This window comes from Piliocolobus tephrosceles, chromosome 2, assembly GCF_002776525.5.
Source record: "Piliocolobus tephrosceles isolate RC106 chromosome 2, ASM277652v3, whole genome shotgun sequence".
In the NCBI taxonomy this organism is placed as follows: domain Eukaryota; kingdom Metazoa; phylum Chordata; class Mammalia; order Primates; family Cercopithecidae; genus Piliocolobus; species Piliocolobus tephrosceles.
This window is the reverse complement of record NC_045435.1, coordinates 73,860,334-73,881,804: the sequence shown is the minus strand read 5'-3', so window position 1 is coordinate 73,881,804 and position 21,471 is coordinate 73,860,334. Positions and strand designations below refer to the sequence as shown.

At 39.3% G+C, this 21,471-nt stretch overlaps 1 protein-coding gene across 9 annotated transcripts in view; it reads right to left on the bottom strand.

Moving 5' to 3' along the window:
- CADPS (calcium dependent secretion activator) overlaps positions 1-21,471 on the bottom strand; it is a 483,558-nt gene that overhangs the window by 110,031 nt on the left and 352,056 nt on the right. For 4 of the 9 annotated variants that reach the window (XM_023200583.2, XM_023200563.1, XM_023200576.1 and 1 more), the window contains 3 exons: positions 12,511-12,612; positions 10,947-11,010; positions 10,425-10,548 (listed from right to left, as the gene is read on the bottom strand). In XM_023200583.2, the coding sequence (XP_023056351.1) occupies positions 10,425-10,548; positions 10,947-11,010; positions 12,511-12,612 (290 nt within the window). Of the gene's footprint in view, positions 1-7,124; positions 7,143-8,012; positions 8,082-10,159; positions 10,172-10,424; positions 10,549-10,946; positions 11,011-12,510; positions 12,613-21,471 lie in introns of all 9 variants that reach the window. The other 5 variants (XM_023200569.2, XM_023200553.1, XM_026447116.1 and 2 more) reach the window with 3 other exon arrangements.

Sequence of the window (21,471 nt, the reverse complement as noted above, 5' to 3'; positions counted from 1 at the left end):
AGCTTCCCTTCGTGATAAGGGTTATGCCTGCATGTGCCATAAAAAGAGAGTGCCATCATAGCAAAGGTTCAGCTCCTCTGTTGACTCTTCTACCTCAGCACTTCTGGCCCTTGATAATAGGAAATTATATACATTTGTCTATCTCCCCCTCTGCCAGGGAATTCTGTATTTCTAGGGCCTACAGCAGTGCGGGGGCCAGGGTAGGCCATCAAGTATCAGTAGAAGGGAATCCTCAGTGGATCCTGTCCAATGCAATGCTTTCACGAAAAATAAAATACTCTGTGTTTTCAGTATACATACTAACTACATAGGAACTCTTATCTCTTATCCAAAGTTCCTGGTTACTTAACAAATGTACTAAGCTGAATTCTGAATAGTAAACATCATAACTTAAGTTTCCAAGCCAGAGAATAACGTCAGGTGTCTAAATTCAATTAAATACTATTTAAGACAGCTGGGCACGGTGGCTTATGCCTGTAATCCCAGCACTTTGGGAGGCTGAGGCGGGAGGATCATGAGGTCAGGAGTTCGAGACCAGCCTGGCCAACATGGTGAAATCCCATCTCTACTAAAAATACAAAAATTAGCTGGTCATGGTGGTGTTCACCTGTATTCCCAGCTAGCTACTCAGGAGGCTGAGGAAGGAGGATCACTTGAACCCAGGAGGTGGAGGTTGAAGTGAGCCGAGATCACACCACTGCACTCTAGCCTGGGTGACAGAGCAAGACTCTGTCTCAAAAAACAAAAACAAAAACTATTTAAGAATAATTTTACTTAATACAAATTAATTTAAATTAAAGAAAGAAATAACACTCTTGGGATGGTTTTTCTTCTCTAATTTGGTATCGTATGCCAACTCAGGCTTCGTTCCTAGGGCTCAGCTGTTGCATATAAGAAAAGTGAGCTTAATTCTGCATGGACATTGTGTTGGAAATCTGTCCTTTTATGTGCAAGAACCTTGCTCAGGGGAGTTACCTTCTCTACTCCATGTTATTTTGGTGGGACTTCCAAGGAAAATATCCTTCAGGGACAGGCACATGAGCTATACCTGGCCAACCATAGTACCTCATACCATCATGAGTACTATTATTGGCTCTGGGGTTAGCATGTGACCCAACCTGGGCCATTGTGGCCCTTCTCTGGAATTGTATACAGTTGCTTGGAGAGGAATGCTCTTTTTCTTCTGGAGTCATCAGCTAGGATAAAAGGCTGGTGCTATCTGTGGGCATGTTGCTTCCCAAATGTCAACCATTAGCACCAGTCACATTAAAGAAGCCTGTCAGCAGTTGGAGATATGAAAACACATGAACATTTAACATTTTTCATTTCTGAGGCCAACCCCTCCATGGATTTTCTAGCTACATGAGCCAAAAAATTCTCTTTTTTTTGCTTAGGCTATTTGAGTTCTTTTGTTCTCTGATTCAGTAGTACTACTAAGTACCCACTTAGTCCCCAAATAAACTTTTAAGTATATTGCCACAAGCAGGCTTGGGCAGGAGCTTGGAGCATCTGGAGGGATGATGAATAGAGGCAAACACTGAAACAAGGCTAGGGAACACCCCAGTCAGTTCTTGTTGGGGGTCCAGTCTTTGACCTACATCATGCCCTTCTCTGGCACTATCCCCTGCTCTGCAGTGCATCAAAGACCCTGGCCTGGGTAAAATCACCTTGTACTGCATTCCTGTGACACCTTGCTTCTTCCCTTTACTATCATCATCAGATTGCGATTGCTTGTTTCATGCCTGTGTTTTCTACCTTTTTGTATGGTAAGCTCAACAAGGGTAGGGATCATGACTGCTTTTGCTCATCACACACTTCCCTGGCATCTGGCATAGCTCCTGGAACCTAGTGGGTATTTAACAAATATATATGGAGACTGCAATATTGTGTTTGAAATTCATAATAGAAAGACCATTTGAATACCTCTTATATTCCCCTTAACCCTCAAAGTACCATCCCTGGATCAGCAGCTTCAGCATCACCTGGTAGCTTGTTAGGAATGCATACTCCCAGGCTCCACCTCAGACCTGCTGAATCAGAACCTACATTTCAACAAGATCCCCAGGGATTCAGATGGACATTAAAGTTTAAGAAGCACTGTTTTATGATTCCTTTCTGAAATGAAATGATATCTTTATACTACACATTTCAACTTGGAAGAACATCCTTTTAAATACTTTCAAACAAATTATATATATATAATATTATTTATATTATTATATAATTATAAATAATTATATATATATATAATGAGCACTTACTATGTGCCAGGCACTTGTGTTAAGAGATTTATTTGGAATATGTATTTTAATCTTTGCAATAATCCTCTGGGGAGGAACCATTATTAGCACCTTTTACAGAAAATAAAAGTGAGGTTACAGAGGTTAGAAAACCTAGTGGAGGCAAGAGAAAGATTTGAATTTGGGGTATAACAAATCATTGAGTGCTCAGGCTGGTTTTGAGGTAGTGTTTTCTTGGAGTTGCACATATATGATTCTAACATGTCGATGCTGGATGTCATCGAGTGTCCTACTGGAAGCTCAGACCAGTTAATGGATTGTGGATGGGGCCGTTGTGTCTTGACTGAAAGGTAAGGAGGCCTTGTGGGGTGCTGATGGCTCTTGAATAGCATACAGGACAAGAGACTTGAATAGCATACAGGACAAGAGACACTGACTACTCATTTTATTTTGAACCTGGCTTCTTTTCTTCGGGCCTTGCTTTTTCCAACTGTCAATGATCAAGAAATCTCTTTTGTGTCATACAATTTCGTTGCTAACAAGTCACAAGCATTTTATAGTGTAGAAGTTGAAAATGTGGACTTTGGAATTAAACAGGGTCGTGTTCAAATTCTGACTCTACAACTAACCAGCTGTTTAACCTTGGGGAAGTGACTTAACATGTTTCTACTTCAGGATTTCCATGCATGAATGCATAAGTTCTTATTTCATTGAAGTAAGAGGCACATTTTAACATTTCTGAAATCCGGATGCATCTTATGTTTGATAGCACGTCATAATATAGTATATGAATGGCGCATCTTATAATTGATGGACCTTTAGATTCAATGGAATATGGTAATAAAACACTTATCTCGCAGGGTCATGGTGAGAATTAAATGAGATACGCAAAACTACTTAGCACATATTCAGTTCTCAACAAACAACGTTTATCATCATCTGCAACATCATATCTTTTTTTCTGATAGAAGAGAGAGACACTGATTTCATATTTGTGGGCTCACGACATATTTTAACACATCCTTTTTTTTTTTTCCCGAAATCTTTCTTGGTGACAGTGTTTAAAACATGTTTCTCTTTGTCCCCACCGCTTATTGTAAAGTATGGATGAGGTGCTAGTCCACAGAATAATCTGGTCTTGGAAACCCTGATTCATGCACCAATGAAACAAAAAGGGTGGAAAGGCTGGGTGTAGTGGCTCATGCCTGTAATCCCAGCACTTTAGGAGGCCGAGGTGGGTGGATCACTTGAGGCCAGGAGTTGAAGACCAACCTGGCCAACGTGGTAAAACCCCATCTCTACTAAAAATATACAAAATTAGCTGGGCGTGGTGGTGTGTGCCTGTAGTCCCAGCTACTTTGGATGCCAAGACAAAAGTATTATTTGAACCCAGGAGGCAGATGTTGTGGTGAGCCAGGATCCTATCACTGCACTCCAGAGCAAGACTCTGCCTCAAAAAATAAAAAAAATAAAATAAAATAAAAGAGAAACACTTAGTCCCTCATATATAAGACATGAAGCATGAGATGGTCTTCGTCTCAGAATGGCTATCTTGTGGGGATGAGATCACTATTATTGAATTCACTATTATTATTGGTCCCTTATGGAAGACTGCGGGGTGGTGGCTTGGCTCTATATTTTAGTGGGTTTTACCAGCTTGGTTCTCTTTCTCTCTTTCAACAAGCCTTAGATCTGTAGGAAATTTGCCTGGAGACAGAGAAAGATACAAAACCTCAACATCACAGAATCTTCCTGGAAGTCCTTTGGATAGATTTGACCTGATCTAGAAGGTTTCTGTCAATTGGAGAGAAAAAAAGTCTGCAGTTCTTTGACAGCCTTGGGGAAATCTCAACTGCCCTTGGGAAGACTTTACAATGTAAAGATTTTGTCAATGATTCAGTTCCAGAAAGGACTGCTGTGTTAATTTGTAGTCTTCCTATGTGAAAAGTGGTAGGTATCATACTTTTGACCTTATCCATTGAATGAATGGATATTGTCTAAGTGCTCACCACATCAGCTAAAAAGTCTACATGGTAGAAAGAGACAAAAATGCATGGTATTTAAATTCAGACAGACCTGAGTTCAAATCCTGCTTCAGAAAGTTACTTATCCTGTCTGAATCTCAGCTCCTTCATCTGCAAAGGGTGCAAAAATAAAGCCTTCTTTATGAGTCTAAGGTTAAGATTGAATCAGAAGCCCTTAGCACAGGGCCTAGGCCCATAGATTCATAGGAGGTTGCTCTCTTCTCTCTCTCTCCCCCCACCTACTCATCATTCATCCATCTACCCACCCACCCATCTACCTGCTCTCCTCTCCTCTCCTTTCCTCCCACCTATCTATTTCTGCATCTACCTACCTACCTACCTACCTACCTATTTATTCTGTCTATATCTATCTGCTGTCTATCTACAAATAATCATCTGTCTGACTTTGCAAATCCTTGGAATATTTGAAGGAAAAAGTTGTTTTATTTCAAATTCCAGTGGAATCGTTATGATGCTCAGAAAATTATGCAAGTATTTAGCCAAGAACTGAAGCAAAACAGCAATAGTAGTGTAGACTTTCTCAGAGCTTTCTGGTTCAGAATGTGTGACGGTTTAAATGGAAATGTATTTAAAATAATAGAATTCATTTGCAGGAGTCACAGCTTTTCTTTCATAGACTAGTAGGCTTTTGCATCTTTTTTTTAGAGGTACTGTAATTAAAATGAACATTTAATTTCTAATAATGCCACCAGACATAAAGCATAAGTCCACCAAAATGCCATCTGCATACCCCTTAGATTCTTAAAGCATAGTCTGACTAAAGGACTCAGCAGCTGTCCATATTTCAGTCCCCAGTATTGTATCCACCTCCCCACAATTTGCACGTGTAACTTCGGTGGTGCCCTACCACCTCCCTACAGTTGGTTATGCAGACCCATCCATGAATTTGTGCTCTATTCTCATTAAGAAAATTGAAAAGGGAGGGAAGGGGTATGAAAGAAAAAAATTAAAGGCCAGGGAAGAAGTAATTATGATTATGATTGCAATTGAGACCTGATATACTTAGAAAAAACTTCACTCTACCAAGCTTCAAACCCATCTCTGCTTTAACCTTAACTTCTAAGTCCATTTCTACCCTATTCCCTCCTTCAGTCCTTTCTCTTAATTTCTGCTAGTGTGATTTTTCTGCAGTGTAAACCACCAACCTATCTCTTTGCATAAACAGCCTTCAGTGACTCTTCATCACCTTTGCAGTTGAGACCTGTGGAATCTTTCCTCTGAAAAAATCCATATGCATGCAAAAGTTGGCATGATTTTCAAGTTAAGAAATTTTGAACCACGAGATACAGTCTGAACTCAGCATTATTATGGCATAGAAAGACCTCTGAAGTCCTGTCCCTGCCTACCTTGCCATCATCAGCACCCACCCACTACTATCATCATTTCACTCTGTTTTGCAGCTATGTCGAATTAATTACAGAGTAGATAAAAGGGTGGCTTCTGCCTGAGCTCAGATTCCAGCTACTCCACTTATATTTCTGGATGTGTGTTTTTTAAGTTGTGTGCCTCCGTTTGCTCATCTCTACAATGGGAATAATAATAGTTCCCTCTTATAAGGGCTTTTGAGGAGAAATAAGTTAATAATATGCTTAGAATCATACCTTGAACACAATATGCATTAAATAAGCATTCATTATTTTTTATTAGCTATCTGGTTTTACATACTTGCACATATTACTCTCTTGATGTAGGATGACTTTCCATTCCCAATCCTAGCTCCCCTTCGTTTATTCTAATTCATCTCTCAAGATGCAGTTCAATCCTTACCATCTCATGAAGACTTTCATGGTTTTCTGACAATGCCCCATCTCTCTTACACATAACTCTACCAATAGGCTTTGCAATATACTTATTTACATATATACACCCATTTGCATGCATACTCCATGAGGCTAACAGCTATTTCCCTCTTGTTTACATAGTCTCTGGCTTTTAACACTGTACCTGCTACAGGGTAGGCTCCCACTAACCATTTGTCTAATAAATGAATGAATGAGTGAATAAATGATTGAATAAATATCTTCCTACCAGAGGGAAAGGTTCATGTGTCTTGAACATAGGTTTATGAGTCTTCAAATACTTATCGGTACCCCTATGCTTGGAATGTACTCAGGAATGCTTTCTGAATTGTTTTGAAGGGTGCTCAACTGTTAATTTGGATTAACTGATAGTTATTTTTGACAACCCTTTAGCCTATAAAAACGATGATCTGCATTCTAATTTATTAAAGTTTTAAGTCAGACCTATTCTCAAAATAGGATCAGAAGTTTTGGGACCAAACAAGAAGAAAATTTCCAAAGCCAGAACTTTCCAAGAGCTTTCCTCTAATAAAACTTCCAGCAACAGCCCCTGTTCGGTCATCCTGTCCATGCTTCCTGCTTTATCACGCGATACATACAAGAACAACATGGACACAACTTCTCTCTGTCTTGGCTGATAAACATTCATCAAAGAACACAAACTTCTCAATAGGGCAGAAAACAGAAAAAAGAAATGAAAAACAAAGAGGAAGATTCATTTGGTTAAATAACTTTTTAAAAAATGCACATGAGGCCAAATCACTGGAATCCTATAACCAAGGATGAAATGAAGCTCTGCAGCAAACCAGAATTCTATTCCTTTAAAGCTTATGTCTTTTCAGAAATTCTGCTCTATAAAGGTCAACATCAAATGGGCATGAGATGTATTTAGACAGCACAAATTAACTCCTTAAGTATTATTGCAACTCCACATGGCTCTCTGGGAGTACATACCTTAAGGAGCTATTGAAAAACAAAAACAAAAACTGAATATAACTCAACAGTCCTGATAATTTATAATGCATATACAATTGGTTCACCTGCATCCTTTTGATTCTCTATTTGAAAGAGAGAGCACAACAAGGAGAGAAGAGAGAGAAACAAGAACACATATGCAGAATTAATGAGCAAGTGGACCAAAATGCCCCCCACTTATGTGTGATACATGATATTGGAAAGAAAAGGTTGCCCTTGGGTTCCCACCGCCCCGAAGTTTGGGGGCCAGCAAAAAAAGTCTCCTTCACAGAGGTGGAAAATGCTGCACAAATAGAAAATTAGTAAAATTAAGTTTAATGTGAAATCAAGCTATGAAACATACATGAACTCTCCAAGTGACAATTAAGTCATATGTTCTAGGCAAAGTTTAGAGGACAAGGACAAGTCAAAATCTCCAGAGGGAACAAGGAAAAGCTTCCCAGCTTGATAGAGAACAGACAGGAGGCATATAAGATCTAATTTTTACAAAGAATGGACCACCTGGTGTGATCTCATACCCGTAATAGTTTGGCGTCTTAAACATGGAAAAGAAGGCATGATTTTGCCCCAAATGTCCTTTATCTGACACCTAACACATTGCTCCCCGGCCTAGCTGCTACCTTTTGATTGTGTACCAGTGACAAGCACTTTACAAATTAGGGTTACACACAAGCAAAGTAAAAATGCATTCAGGTCACAGACAGAGAATAACTGAAAAACTTACAGACAAATCTGAGTTTATCACAAACAAATGGCTTAATTGTCTAACCTGTTTTAGGTTGATAAAAAGTGACTGGACTTCTCACACTGGGTTTCACAGACAGAACCAACAGACAAGCCAATGCTAAAAAACTTGAAGCAAGGAGAGTGAGTTGGTTTGGATCTGGATTTTCTTGAAATAATGAAAACAGAAAGAGTGAAGACAGCATGGTGAGGAGGTGGTAGGTACTCACGAATGGTTAAATCCATCACTTGGGAGGCCAAGCAGAAGACAGGATGCTCATACATTTCTCTCTTTTTCCCTATAAAAGAGGATTTGGGCATGCAAGAGGCTTAGGTCAGAGGTAAAGAGGTTAAAGGTCATAGGTTAGAGGAAAACGTTACATTAGCTCAAAGGAAAATAGCCACAGAGTATTTTGGGATAAACACAGGATAAAAGAAAAAGGAGCTTCAAAATTGGAGATCTATTGGATTAACCATTCAGCATGCCGTGAGTCACGAGAGAGATTGTGACCATGATTTTACACGTCTCTTTAGAGCTGTTTGCAAGAATACAATGACCAAAACATCATGAGTAAAGGGAAACAAAATTTCATTGATTTAAGGCTCCAAGATACTAAGGATTTCAGACTTTAGTATCTAAGGCTCTTGAGGTATTTCTTCATAAACATAGTCTCCAGCAATATTACTACAACTTCTTTCCAGAATTCTCAGATAACTAAGCTGTTAATTCTCACAGAGGGGCTCAAATGTAAAAAATGAAAGATTTCTTCTCTGCGGGTAGGATCAGAGCCTTGTAAAAGAAAGTTGTCTGTTAGTAATATCTTTCAGGCTGCAATGTCTCAGCCTATGGTGGACTATGTTCATGAAAGAAAACCTGATACATGCAGCCAGAGGATGTTGGGTTGTCTGAATTAACAATCCCAGCATGCTTTGAAATTGGTGTCTCAGCCACTTTTGCAGAGGTCACATTAAAGTGGCTGAGCCAATCACGGACAAGGAAGGAGAGAAGCGGAAGAGAGCAGGTAGTGTGCAATGAGGTACTTCTCTGAAAAGAGAGTTGAAAAAAAAGAATTGGTTTCTTCAAAGAATCCCCAGACCTAAAAGTCACAGTGCAAAAGATAATTAACACAACCAAGAAGAATTGAGGCACAAAAGGAAATTACAGACCAGCTGATCTACTTTGGAAATGAATGCATTTTTACTTACAGATCTTAAAGTTTGTTTTTGGATAGATTTATCTGAAAGAAGAGAGCAGATCTTACCAAAAGACTAGTAATAGCTAGACCAAGACCTATGAGGCAGCAGCCATGGCAACAGAACGTTTCTTGATCCCATCCCATCTCTGGCCTTGCCTAGAATTGTTAGGTACCTGGCTGACTTTACCAAATACAACCAATCATTACATCCTGGGACAGTAAATGCTGGAACAATTATTTGCTAATATAGCCCTTTAACGACCTCTTGTTTCTCTATTTTTGTCACTCATTACCAAGTCAAGAGTTGATAAACATCCTTTTGGTGCCCAATTCTTAAGTGTTTCTCCCTGGATGCATAACAATGAATTCATTACCACTGGTACACAATTTGCATTGTCAGACAGACAAAATTGAGAGAGGGAGGACGTGTAATGTACAGAACACTGTGAATTTGACATACTCTTAACCTAATTCTCTAAGGAAACAAGGATTTTGGCAGAGTGAGTGACAGGTTCTGAGTGGTTGGTTAGTTTCTTTTTCCCCCACTTGTCTTGAGGAAGACAATGCGCATTTGCTAGTTTTGGTCAGGTGTCGTGTTTCACGTGTGAGAGAACATCAGATTCCAGAATGCGGACACATTGAGTTTTGCACACAGAACTTCCACATTTATACACTTACACCACTGGTCAAGTTGGGTGTGGCTTTCAAATCACCCTATAGCAGCCAACAGGGTAACAATGAAAAGTGATTAATACCTTCGTGAATGAATAGGTCCCAAAGAACCATATCTTCTCAAGTAGAGTTTACTCAAAGCGCCTTTGGTGATTACTGGGTCATCAGTGACCACTTCCCTAAAACTTGAGAGGGCAGTGGCAACAAGCATCTAAGGTCTGGTGTAACAAGAATGAATGAGATCTAAAGCCAACCTGGAGCCATCATAGATGGCTCAGCACTAACCTGCCATTGAGTTTGAAACACTACCAAAGGACAAGGTAATTTCAGGGGCAGAAAGAGGCAAAACCTTGATCTTGCTCTTTTCAATTATTGTATTGCTTCCAATGGTATCAGCAGTGGATAACAGACTGCTTTATTTTCTTCTGTTTAAAGAAGGTGGCAATTCTAGAGAATTCCTTTATAAGAAAACATCAGCCACAAAGCCGATACTTAGGGCCAACACAGACTCTCAGAAGGACCTTAGTTATCTGATAACATCCTGTTTTCATATTGTTCCCTTACAAAGGTTGTTTTCTGAGTCCCTGTGATGTCTTTTAATTCATTTACTTGGCCACAGACAAGGAAACTTCCACATTTCAAGTGCTTCCAGGTTTCAGCTTAATATACTCAGATGGACCACTGTTTTCGGGTGCCCTTCAGAAAAGAGAAAGACTTCCCCAGGGAGGCATATCAAAATTTAAATTCAAAACTGGGGGCAGAAGGGAGCCTTACCTTCGATTTTGGCATACTCTGAGAGCCGAGAATAGTTGACTAACGCAGCCTGTTCCAGACATTTACGGATGACTGTTTTCACCTCCTCTTGTGGCACTGGGGTAACAATATCTTTCATCAAAACCTTCAAGTAGGAAAAAGAGGGATAATTAAGAAGGTTCAAGCAAATGTGTCACTCATCCATACTTCTTAGAAGCGTGAAGGTTTAAAATCAGTTCTTTGTGACTTAATACAGATTGAGAGCCATGCTTAAAGAGAAAGCACCAGAATTGCAAAGCATTGGCAAAGGCCACCCATTAATCAGGGAAGGGCTAGGAACATATCTTCTGTACATCCCATTTGGGAGTTTGAAGATAAAATATCAAGAGTTTTGGCAGTTTCCTCGCTTCTATTCTGATATTTGATGAATGGTAAACAAATCCTATAAAAATTACAACTAGGTCATTCAACCAAAACATTTCGTTACAATTATGCTTATGTCTTTTTATATATATGTGATCTATCTTTTACTTTCATTCTTACCCTTTCCAAGAGTGAGAGAGTAGCTTTCAAAGCACCTTCAGGTCGACCAAATGGAAAGCAATACCTAAAAAAGACAAAATTCTTCAGGTTGCCTAAATTATTACATTTTAGCATGAAATATGCTGCAATTTGATTCCTATAGCAACTCTCTCTGAGGAATGGAAAATGCTTTTTATTTTGTCACGTTGTGTTATGTTAATCTGAATTCACACCATATATGTGTGTATATAATGTATATATGTGTATGTGTGAATAATGACTAAAGAGGGACTCTGCAAATGTCTGCAGCAGAAAAGAATATTCAGAGTGGTGACATAAGGCTCTGTTTAGATTTCTATTGTGAAGGAGAACTATTCGTTAGCTCAAATGTGACCTTATATGTTATTATCGAGACCGGCATTAAAAAAGTATTAGTTGGAACAGGCTGAAATTCAAATATACTTACTTAAGTCCCCAAAAGATCGATATATGGAATAGAAAAGTGGATTTAGAGCAAATTCATGATTCTGCTAGCCGTCCTTCCCTGCTTGTGGTTTCCTATTGTTATGGACCTTCTGCTACTGGTAATGCATTTTATACACAGTGTATGGTCAATAAAGATTTTTCCAGGAGGATTTTGATGCCACAGAAAAAAAACGATGTCAGGTACCACTACGAGTTCCAGTGACTGGTTTCAGGTTGACACGGGCCCTTCAGAACACTGTGCATGGGACAGAGAGACTAGCATGGCTACTTAAACCCGGACTATCTTATGTAAGCACCCCACTTCTTCCACTTGCCAGCTGGATTGCCTTGGGCAAGTTCCTTAACCTCTCTCAGCCTCATTTTATTCCTGGTTTAAATGGGGATTATGATAACTAACAAAGTTGTTATGACATGAGTTAATACTTCTCCAGCCTCCAGTTCTGTATCGGTATATAGGAAGTATTTAATAAACAGGAACCATTAGAAATGCTATTATTATTTTTCAGTTGCTATTTCAGGATCTCTGGTCCAGAACCACCAGGACAGCACTAAAAACACCTAATTTGCTCCAAGGGAGAAGTGGCCTATGTGGTGTAAGGTTCAAGCGCAGAACCTGCTGGCTCTCTTGAGTATGCAGGGGAGATTCAATCCACTCAGGCTGATCCAAGGTTCATTCTTTCTCTGTGTAGCCAGCTAGTCCTGTTTCTGAGATAGTGGAGAAAGTGGAGACTCTCTTAGGAGTACCACTGCCTTCCTTCCCTGTTCACTATGTTCTGATTCACAAGACTTTTTATTTATTTATTTTTACTTAGGAACCTTGAAGAAGCTTCAAATTCAACTTTTTATAATAGATTGATGACCAGGGTGAGCTCAAACATGGAAGAATTTGTTCTTTAAGTGGAAATAACATGAACTTAAGAATGTGAAGTTTCCTGGTTATTGTGGAACCATGTCTGATTGATTTGCTTGTTCTACTCAGTTATTTCTAAATATCCAATGTATCGTCTGGTAGATTTACAGTTTTGGAAAAATTAAGCCCTTTAGTTTTCCCTTCCCACTCTCATCTCCTAACTAAAACCCTCCAGCCCCAGATCCTTACCTAAAATGTGTAATCTGATTTTCTAGCAGAACTCGGAGCCTCTCTTTGATTTCTTCAAAACGTTCCTTTTCTTCAACAGTCACAGTTCCGATTCCATCAGGCCTGAAAGAAGACATGTCATGAGATGACGGGAACCTCATATGCTGACACCATCAAATCAAATCTCTAGCAGGAGGAAACTGTCCATTTTAGAAGAAATAACTGCAATGATCGATGTGACCTAAGGAGAAGCCCAGCTATTCAGGGCTGGCTTCCAAAGGGGATGGGTTGTGTTTGGGTTATCATTTTGGAAACATGTGCAGAGCTGTAACCCATTTCATGTGAAATGGTAAAATGTACAAACTGGTGGCTTGAAGGTTAAGTCCAGCCCCTGAACTTGTTCTGTTTGGCTCACAGCTTTTTAAGAAATTTGAACCAGTGGCCAACAGTTTTTTAAATTGGGGAAGTTTGAGAATGCAATTCTGATTTCCGTTTTCTTGAAAATTTGGAACAGCTGGCATTATCAATTGGTGGCTAACAGCTTCTTCTGTACCTGGGACAGACACTCACCTGGTCCATATTGCTAAATTTTATTACCTATGTCTCTTGTAGGTGCTTGGGTTTGGGGTCCCTAAATTACGCACAAAAATTCCTACAAAAATCAGGTGACCTGTGTTTGTCTTTCCCAGTGTTAAACGTCTTAAATGGCTCAATTTCCTGCTTATAACTACAGATGTTCAGATTTATTTAAGTGCTCATGTATTCATTGAAGAACCAACCACATGTTTTCCAATTGTAGCAAACTGTCACTCATTGTAATAAAAAGGACTCCAGCTTAAATAAATGATTTCAGTTTGATCATTGTATTCTCCTGGTTCTGTGCCACCTTTAGGTGCATACATATGTCCTCTATTTGTTATGGACCATTCAGGTTGAAAATATAAAGGGAGGATACATATTTATAGCCCAAATTTATCTGTTCCAAACTAAATGCAGGATAATCTGACCCATTCAGAGCCTTCAGCTTCCCAGATCTCATAGTGACTTGTTTTGACTACTGGCTGAGCCAGTTTGCAGATTGGTGTGTCACCATAAAACTTCTATTGGAACATTCTTCAGTTTGCAAATGCAAGTCATCTTGAGACCAAACAAATGGTCTTATTTATAGGCCTTCTCAAGGATCCAGCATAAGTTGGGAAAATCCTTTATACCAGACCAGTCTGACTGCACAAAAGACTTGGCAAATGACAGCAATGTACCTCCTGTTACGGGTTAATCAGTCAGCTTTCCTTCTTTTTTGATAATAAAAACACCCTATTTGAAATATGAGAAAATTTCCTCTCCCCCGCTTTATAAAAAATACCCCCAAACAGTAAAATTCTGTTGAGTCCATTTCTTCATACTCTTCCAAGGAAAAGAAGAATGATAAACAACAGGTAGGTTGTCTTCAAATTCTCTGGCAAATCTCAAATGTTAATTTACGAAGTTTATTTAAACATTTTTTAAGAGACAGGGTCTTGTTCTGTTGTCCAGGCTGGGGTGCAGCAATGTGATCATAGCTCACTGCAGCCTTGAACTCCTGGCCTCAAGTGATTCTCCTGCCTCAGCCTCTTGAGTAGGTGGGATTATGGGTGCAAGCTACCATGCTTGACAACAACAACAAAATTTTTTTACATGAAATGTCCATGAATCTACAGTTAGATATCAGGATGAATTTATTGGCCTCCACAAAACACATCATGGCGTTTGTTTGTAACCTTTCACGTATATGTTACAATCTACAACTTCCTTAAGCTGTGGTTTTTAAATTTCTTTAACCAAAATTCAGCTTGTTAATGAACTGAACACACATTTGTTTATATAATTAGCATGTGCATGCACACACTCAACTGGGGGAAAAATGGAGCAATTTAAAGCATTTTGTTTCTTAGTGGGGTATTAACCTAGAGAAAAATGCTGTTAAATACAATTTTACAGTTCAGAAAGGATTTACATATCACAGCAAAAAGCATGGAGACTGTTTAACATGAAGAGCCAGGATATGTGTGGTCATTGTTAGGAGATAAATCTCTCTGAGAGTAAAACCATTCATTCATTACCCTACAAGCCTTCTAAGGCAATTAGAAGGCAGCTTTCTGCTTTGTGTCTGAGATGGTAAAAACTGAACATTTAGTGTATGCTTGGCCTTCTCCGTCAATTCTCACTATAAAGGATATTATTACAAACCTAACATTGGATTATGTTTTTTCCTTTTGTTCTCACGATTCCCATTTGTAATTACTAAAAGTATCAGATAGCAGCTTCTGCTTCCCTGATAACCTCTCCTCGGACTACTTTCTGAACACCATTAATCTTGTTATTCCAATAAAAGTAAACAACTAAAAATTAGTGTTGTCGTCTCTTAAATTTGCTTCTTGATCACCCATGTCAGCGTGACTACTTTTATTTTAAATAAAACAAACTCACTTGACTAAGTCTGTAAGGTACAAGTACAGAGTTCACCCATAAAAGCAGGTGATAAAACAATTTGATGTCGAATGATTTTGACATAAAATGTAAATTTGTTTGTAACTGCCAGAATTGCTCTGAAATGGTATTGGTAACAGGTGATGCTGTTTTACCAAGTGAGGAAAAGACATGCAGGAATAGCAATTTGTCAAAGATCAAAGGTTGTAACCAGGTCAGTTAAAAAGCAAAAAGATCCTCTTTTTTTGTTTGATTTCACTTCATTGTTTTTGAAAATTCTGTCAAACATCAATTTCTTGTTCATTGACCCCTATAATTAGGCAGTGTTAACTATACAGGTTTGGATAGATCTCTATAGAGTTATTAACTGAAAAAGTCAGGTTTCGTGCTTTGGAGAGCACTGTTTTTCCACAGAAGCAACAAGATACTTTTTCTAGAGCAGTGGTTCTCAAACTTGAGCAAGTCGCAGCATCACCTGGTGACAACCTGGATTGGTGGGTCCCCTGAAGTCGTTGATTCAGTAGAGCTGGGGTGGGGTTTGAGAACTTGTATTTCTAACAAGTTTTCTAGTGCTGCTAGTGCTGCTGGTTCGAGGACCACACTCTAAGAACCACTGTTCTAGAGAAAAAAAAAATATTAGGTGGGTGGTTATTCCAGTGGCAAAGAGACTTTTGATTCAGGGTTCCCGATTTCTCTTAGGTTGGAGTAGATTTGGAACCCAAGATATTCTGCAAGAGATACAGGATATTATTTATGAATCCCTTCCAAAAGTGGCATTTGTATTGTTTACAAGGTGCCATTCCAAGTAGTGCTGGTTGCAAAATAAATAGTAGAACTATATTGGTATCTTTCAGATGCCATGCTTTTGTTTCGTCTTTCTGAAAATATTTGGGGGTGATTCTACAACTGTCATAAAACTAGCTCTGCATTTTTTTCCTTTCTCAATCCTAAATCACTTAAGGAGACACAAAGAGTGAAAGAAGAGGGGGGTGAAGCTGGATTTTAAACTGCGAGCTAGAAAATTCTAGGCCGATATGTGTCTCTACACAGAACATCTATCTAGAAGCCTGACTCTCTCACCCTCTTATGTCCTGACTGTGAATATTCTAGTCTTCTTGCTTTCAGGCTTCTTAGGATCCATTGCCACTTTCTAAGCCCTGGATTTGGAGGAGTGGCCTCAGCCACATTCTGACCACTCTCGTGTGAGGGTAAATCGAACCGCCCCTTCCCCTACTATTAATGCTGAAGGGCTTCCTAGAGGCCAGCTCCTCCGTTTCACAGCCACTCCATATCTAAGCTGGACTATGGCCTCAGTTCAGCTACCAGGACACTCTCCTCTGGAATCTTTACATTGAATAAATGATACAAGGCTAGAAGAAACAGATGGAATTTGCATGTTTCAGCAGCTGCGGCTTGACCAGACTGTCCTTACAGGTCAGTAGTTTTTGATCTCGTCTGTTTATTAGAATTGTGAACGGTCCCATCCTCAAAGCTCTATCTCTATCTATCTATCTATCTATCTATCTATCTATCTATCTATCTATCTATTTATCAATCAATCAATCAATCAAACAATCAATCATCTATCAAGACAGGGTCTCATTCAGTCCAAGGTGGAGTGCAGTGGCGCAGTCTCAGTTCACTGCAGCATTGACATCTCAAGCTCAAGCGATCCTCCTACTGCAGCCTCCTGAGAGGCTGGGACTGCAGGAGCATGCCACCACACCCGGCTAACTTTGTTTTTATTTCCTTCAGACACAAGGTCTCATTATGTTGCCCAGGCTGGTCTCTAACTCCTGGGCTCAAGCGATCTTCCCACCTCAGCCTTGCAAAATGCTGGCATTACAGGCATGAGCCACTGTGCCCAGCTTGACATTGGCATTTTTAAGGTTTCCCATGTTACTCTAACATACGGTAAGAACCATTGCGTCAGTCCTGCTTTCTACTCTTCCGTAGCTGACTTGATTCCAGCATTCCCTTCCCTGTCTTTGAGGCCCCCAGCATCATCCTAATAAACTCTCCTTTGCTTAGATTATCCAGAGTTAGTTTTTGTTACTGATATTGAACTTGATGTAAGTTCATAAAGCACATATCCCTTCCTTCACAATGTTCCAAATTTTAATAGACAATGCCTTTGAACTTAGCTTTAGAAACCCATACACACGTGTGCACACACACGCGAACATAGCCCCTGGTCTCTGGTTCCACCTAACTGCACACTGGCTAACAACTCACTTCTTGTATATCATGATCCCGCAAACTTGAGACAATATGCAGGTCAAGTGCAGTCATTTTTGGAGCTGTGCTGAAGACTGGAAGCTCTCCCACCTGCAGGCCATCACTGGAGCCAGAAATGGGTCTCTCCAGCCACAGCAGACTATATCGCATCTGACACGGCGGGCATCTCCGGAATCCACCTTTCAAGTTTTCGGCAAACTGTTTTCTCACTGTCCTTCACAAAGTTGACATTTTCGGCAGCATGATAGGAAAGATGTCATGTCGGCTGCTCTTCAAGTTCTTGTCACAGTGGTTAGCACCAGTTCTGTCATCTTCACTCTCCTCACAGTCTCCCATCTTGAGCCATGTCACAAATAATAATATATCTAGAGTTGTATTTTTTTTTTTTTGTCAAATTGAAACTACCATAACCCAGCTGGCCATCCTTTGAGTGACTGCTTATGCAAATTATTGTCTTCTTCCCAAATGCTCCTGACCTGGAGCTTATTAATTAATATCGATTATAGGATTAATATAATTAAGTACTGAGCTTTTAATGTGAAACATTTTAATATTTGAAATTAAGTGTTAACAGTGTAGTCAAAGAATTCAAGATTCAGTGTGTTTTGTGAAATGAATTTACCTCTTTAGTGTCATTAAATTGTCACTACACACCCAGGTGAGCACACAGATTTTTAGCAGTTCATTATCTTGCTAGAATGGTTCTCCATATTATGTTAAAAGCTGGGCCACAAAATCTTCTTTTGAAAGGCAAGATGTCTCTTCAAGAGGGTCAGGATGCTAAATTAATTCAAAGCTTACAATGATCTATATGTTCTGATATTGCATCTATTTGGTGATTAAGGCAGAATCCAGGTGTTAAAAAAAAAATGTATGAATTCAACAGAAGAGGAAAGAGTGTCTGGTCCACTGCTCTGCGTACAACCAGCTTTCAGGCTCCAGTTACTACCAACAAGGGGTAAAACTCCAGCTGAAGAGGGAATATACTTTCATCTCCAAATGCAAATGTCCACATATGCTGGTGCAGGCACCGTAAACATGATATATTCTCTCTCTCCAAATGGATGCATGCCTGCAGACCGCATTATGGATCCATGAAAATGTCCTTAAACAAGCATGATAACTGAATCCTACTTGCTACGAAATTGTTCCAGCCCAGAAACACGAGAGCTTAAAGGGACAGAGAGGGACAGAGTATCTTAGTAGATGTTCTTTGCAGTGCTCCCTGAATAGGACACTTAGACCAAACATCCTCTTTTAATCTCTGACTTAAAAAGAAAAAGACTTCTCCTAGAAACTAACTCTTTATTACTTCTCGTTTTAGAATGATACCTTTGAATTTAATCCTTGCATGGAACGTTTTCCTTTGTCTCTTTCAAGTGATTAATAACCACAAATTCAAGATAGCACCAAAGCATTATCTTCTCAAAAGGAGATATCCCTGCTTGCTCATCTATATGGTTTGTACAATCCTATGTTAATTATAAATTATAATTAGGGCTCTCACATCCCATAGTTACTGCTTCATTATGAAAGCCAGCCTCACCCCTTCCTCTCCTTTCCTTCCAGCGCATGCCCTTTTCTAATTATGCCCTGATGCCCTGGGGCTCAGACATGCTGCTAAAACAAATATATCAAAGTGTTTGTATCACAAAGAATAAGATAGGAAGCAACAATAAGCAATTTCTACAATATTACAAGTGTGCATTGTAGCTTCTTGGGGCTATTAGTTAATTTCAAAACCAGGCTTGGAAGGGGCAAAAATATACCAGTGAGGACTGTCTTGACTTATTTATAGTTCTTCTAAATATGTGGTTATAACTCAACAGTATCAGAAGGTGTCATTAATTCTATTAAAGGATGAAAGTAGTTGAGAAGTCTCTCTCTACTGAACAATCACAAAGAATATGGATGCTATGGGCACAAGGACATTAGTCAAAGTGGCTCAGGCTCAGTCCAGGTATTGAATGAAGCAAGAACACAACAGATGATTAGCGAAATTGTATAAAATGCAGGAAAGCATGCATTTTACCCCCAAGAGGACCAATTAAAAAAATTGGCACCACATAGATTTTTCCCATTGAGGAATAAGAGATGTGTTTCTTTATTTCTAGACAAATATAGACAATTAATCTTTAGATTCCATTCGGAAGACATTATATACACAATTCTGAGTAGTCAGACCAGTAGTATGTGTGACTTTTTGATATCACATCCACTCTAAAAGGGGTGTGACATCTGAAAATATGTTTTTGTACCAGTTAATTCAATGACCATGGGATAAAGACACATTGTTGGAATTTTAAAAGGAAAAAACCACATTATTTGATGATTTGTTATGGGCCAGAAAGATTGTACCAATGGAAGAGGTAATTTAGCATATTTCACAAGATTTCTTGTCTCGATAGGAAAATCTGCTGTTCTCATGGGGAAAGTCAGGAAGAGAGTCACGTGGGTTAAAAGGAGAAAAGTTCCAAAGAGAATTTCTCCTTGGACATCTGGGATGCCTACTTATACTTGAAATTTGTTTGAAAATTTTTCCCACTTTCTCTTCCAAGTACTTCCTATTAAGTAAAGCTGGCTCCTTAGAATTCAGAGAGCATGACTCAGCCATGTGCAAGGCCTTGCTCAGAATTGGAAGGCCAGCTAGCGACATGCTCATGTTCACAAGTACAATAATCCTTGTGGTCAGTGTGTAACATGAGACCAAGAATGTGGGAGTGTTTGTTATACTGCATCCATGCCTGCCTGCTATATAAAGTGCTATATGCAGAGGTCAGTAAAACAGAGATATCCCCACTACACAGTTTTTGCCCTTTATCTTTGTGGGAAGAAGAGCTGAGAAGCACCAGACATAATGTTGTGTGTGTGTGTGTGTGTGCGCGCATGGGTATGAGAAAGAGAGAGGAGGGAGTTAGAGTGAAAGAAAAAAATGTGTTACTCATTTACTACTAGGAAGGCATTCAACAAAAAGAAATAAAAGGAACCATTATGTGATATGGATTAAAAGGACCGCCCAACATTGGAGGCAAGGGCACAGTCAATAAGGCAATCATTGTGGTCCAGGGGAGAGAACACAGAGACCTAAACTATGGTAGTGACATTGAAGAGAGGAAGAAATGGATGTACTTGAGAGATACTTTAGGGCATTGTCAGGATATAGAAATTGAATAGTTGTGACATATTAGGGAGAAAGAGAAGTCAAGGATGGCTCTTGAGGTTCTATCTTGGGCAACTGGGAGGATGAAACCACTTACTTAAGAATCCTGGCAGAGTAACAGGAGAAAAGTGAGTTCCACGCAATTGTTTGGTTACTCAAATCTTAACCTACAAGGGATCATGTGGTCTCTGAACATGTGCAGCACCTTGGCTCCAAATACACCTCCTAAAAGAAATCTTTAGAGCACACTTTCAGAGATTTTTAAGATTCATGCCATCTTACATCTGCTTTACTCATTAATCTATGCAGCTTACTTTGGATTGGGGTGGTTGGCATTATAGATTTGTTAATTGCTGATACAATGTACTTTCTACACAGGCCATATGTGAAGAGCAGCACTGGCATTCAAGAAATGTTAAATAATAATGTAAATGAGAAAAATTTCCAATCCCAATAATAAAGGGATCCAAGGAACATTGACGCAACTTGCAATCATCAGAGCTGTTTGATTGCCTTGTCACTGTGGGATAGTGACCAAAGTGATGCTAATCTAAATGTCATCTAGAAAGAATACTAAAAATATTATGGCGAGAATTAAGTACTGCAACCTTAGAAGCTGATTTAAAAATTAGAAGATGTAGCAATTTACATCTGTGGATTTTATGATCGCCAAATACAACCAGCTGAACATACTCACATTTTCCTTTTTCTTCCGTCTCTCTTTTCAGAAAATGGGTTCAGTTTTAAAGACTTAGTTCAAACTAATGTTCCCTCAATCAGTGGGTCTTAAACTTTGCTTCATATTTGAATTACTTGAGATTTTTAACTCATGATGTTTGGGCCACTTTCCAGATTAATTAGAATCTCTGCAGGTGGAGCTCAGACATTAGCATTTTTAGCCTCTCCAAGTGATTCTAGTGGGCAGCCTAGTTTGACAACCAAAATTCTGAATATGTGTGATCTAAAGACCTAATGCTTTAGAATCATGGCCGAGGGGGGTTAGTAAAAGTGCAGATTTCCAGCTCCATTTAAGACTTGCCAAAAGAAATTATTTGAGGATAGGACCTAGTACTCTGCATTTTATCAAATCCCCTCATGATTTATGTGCACACTGAAGT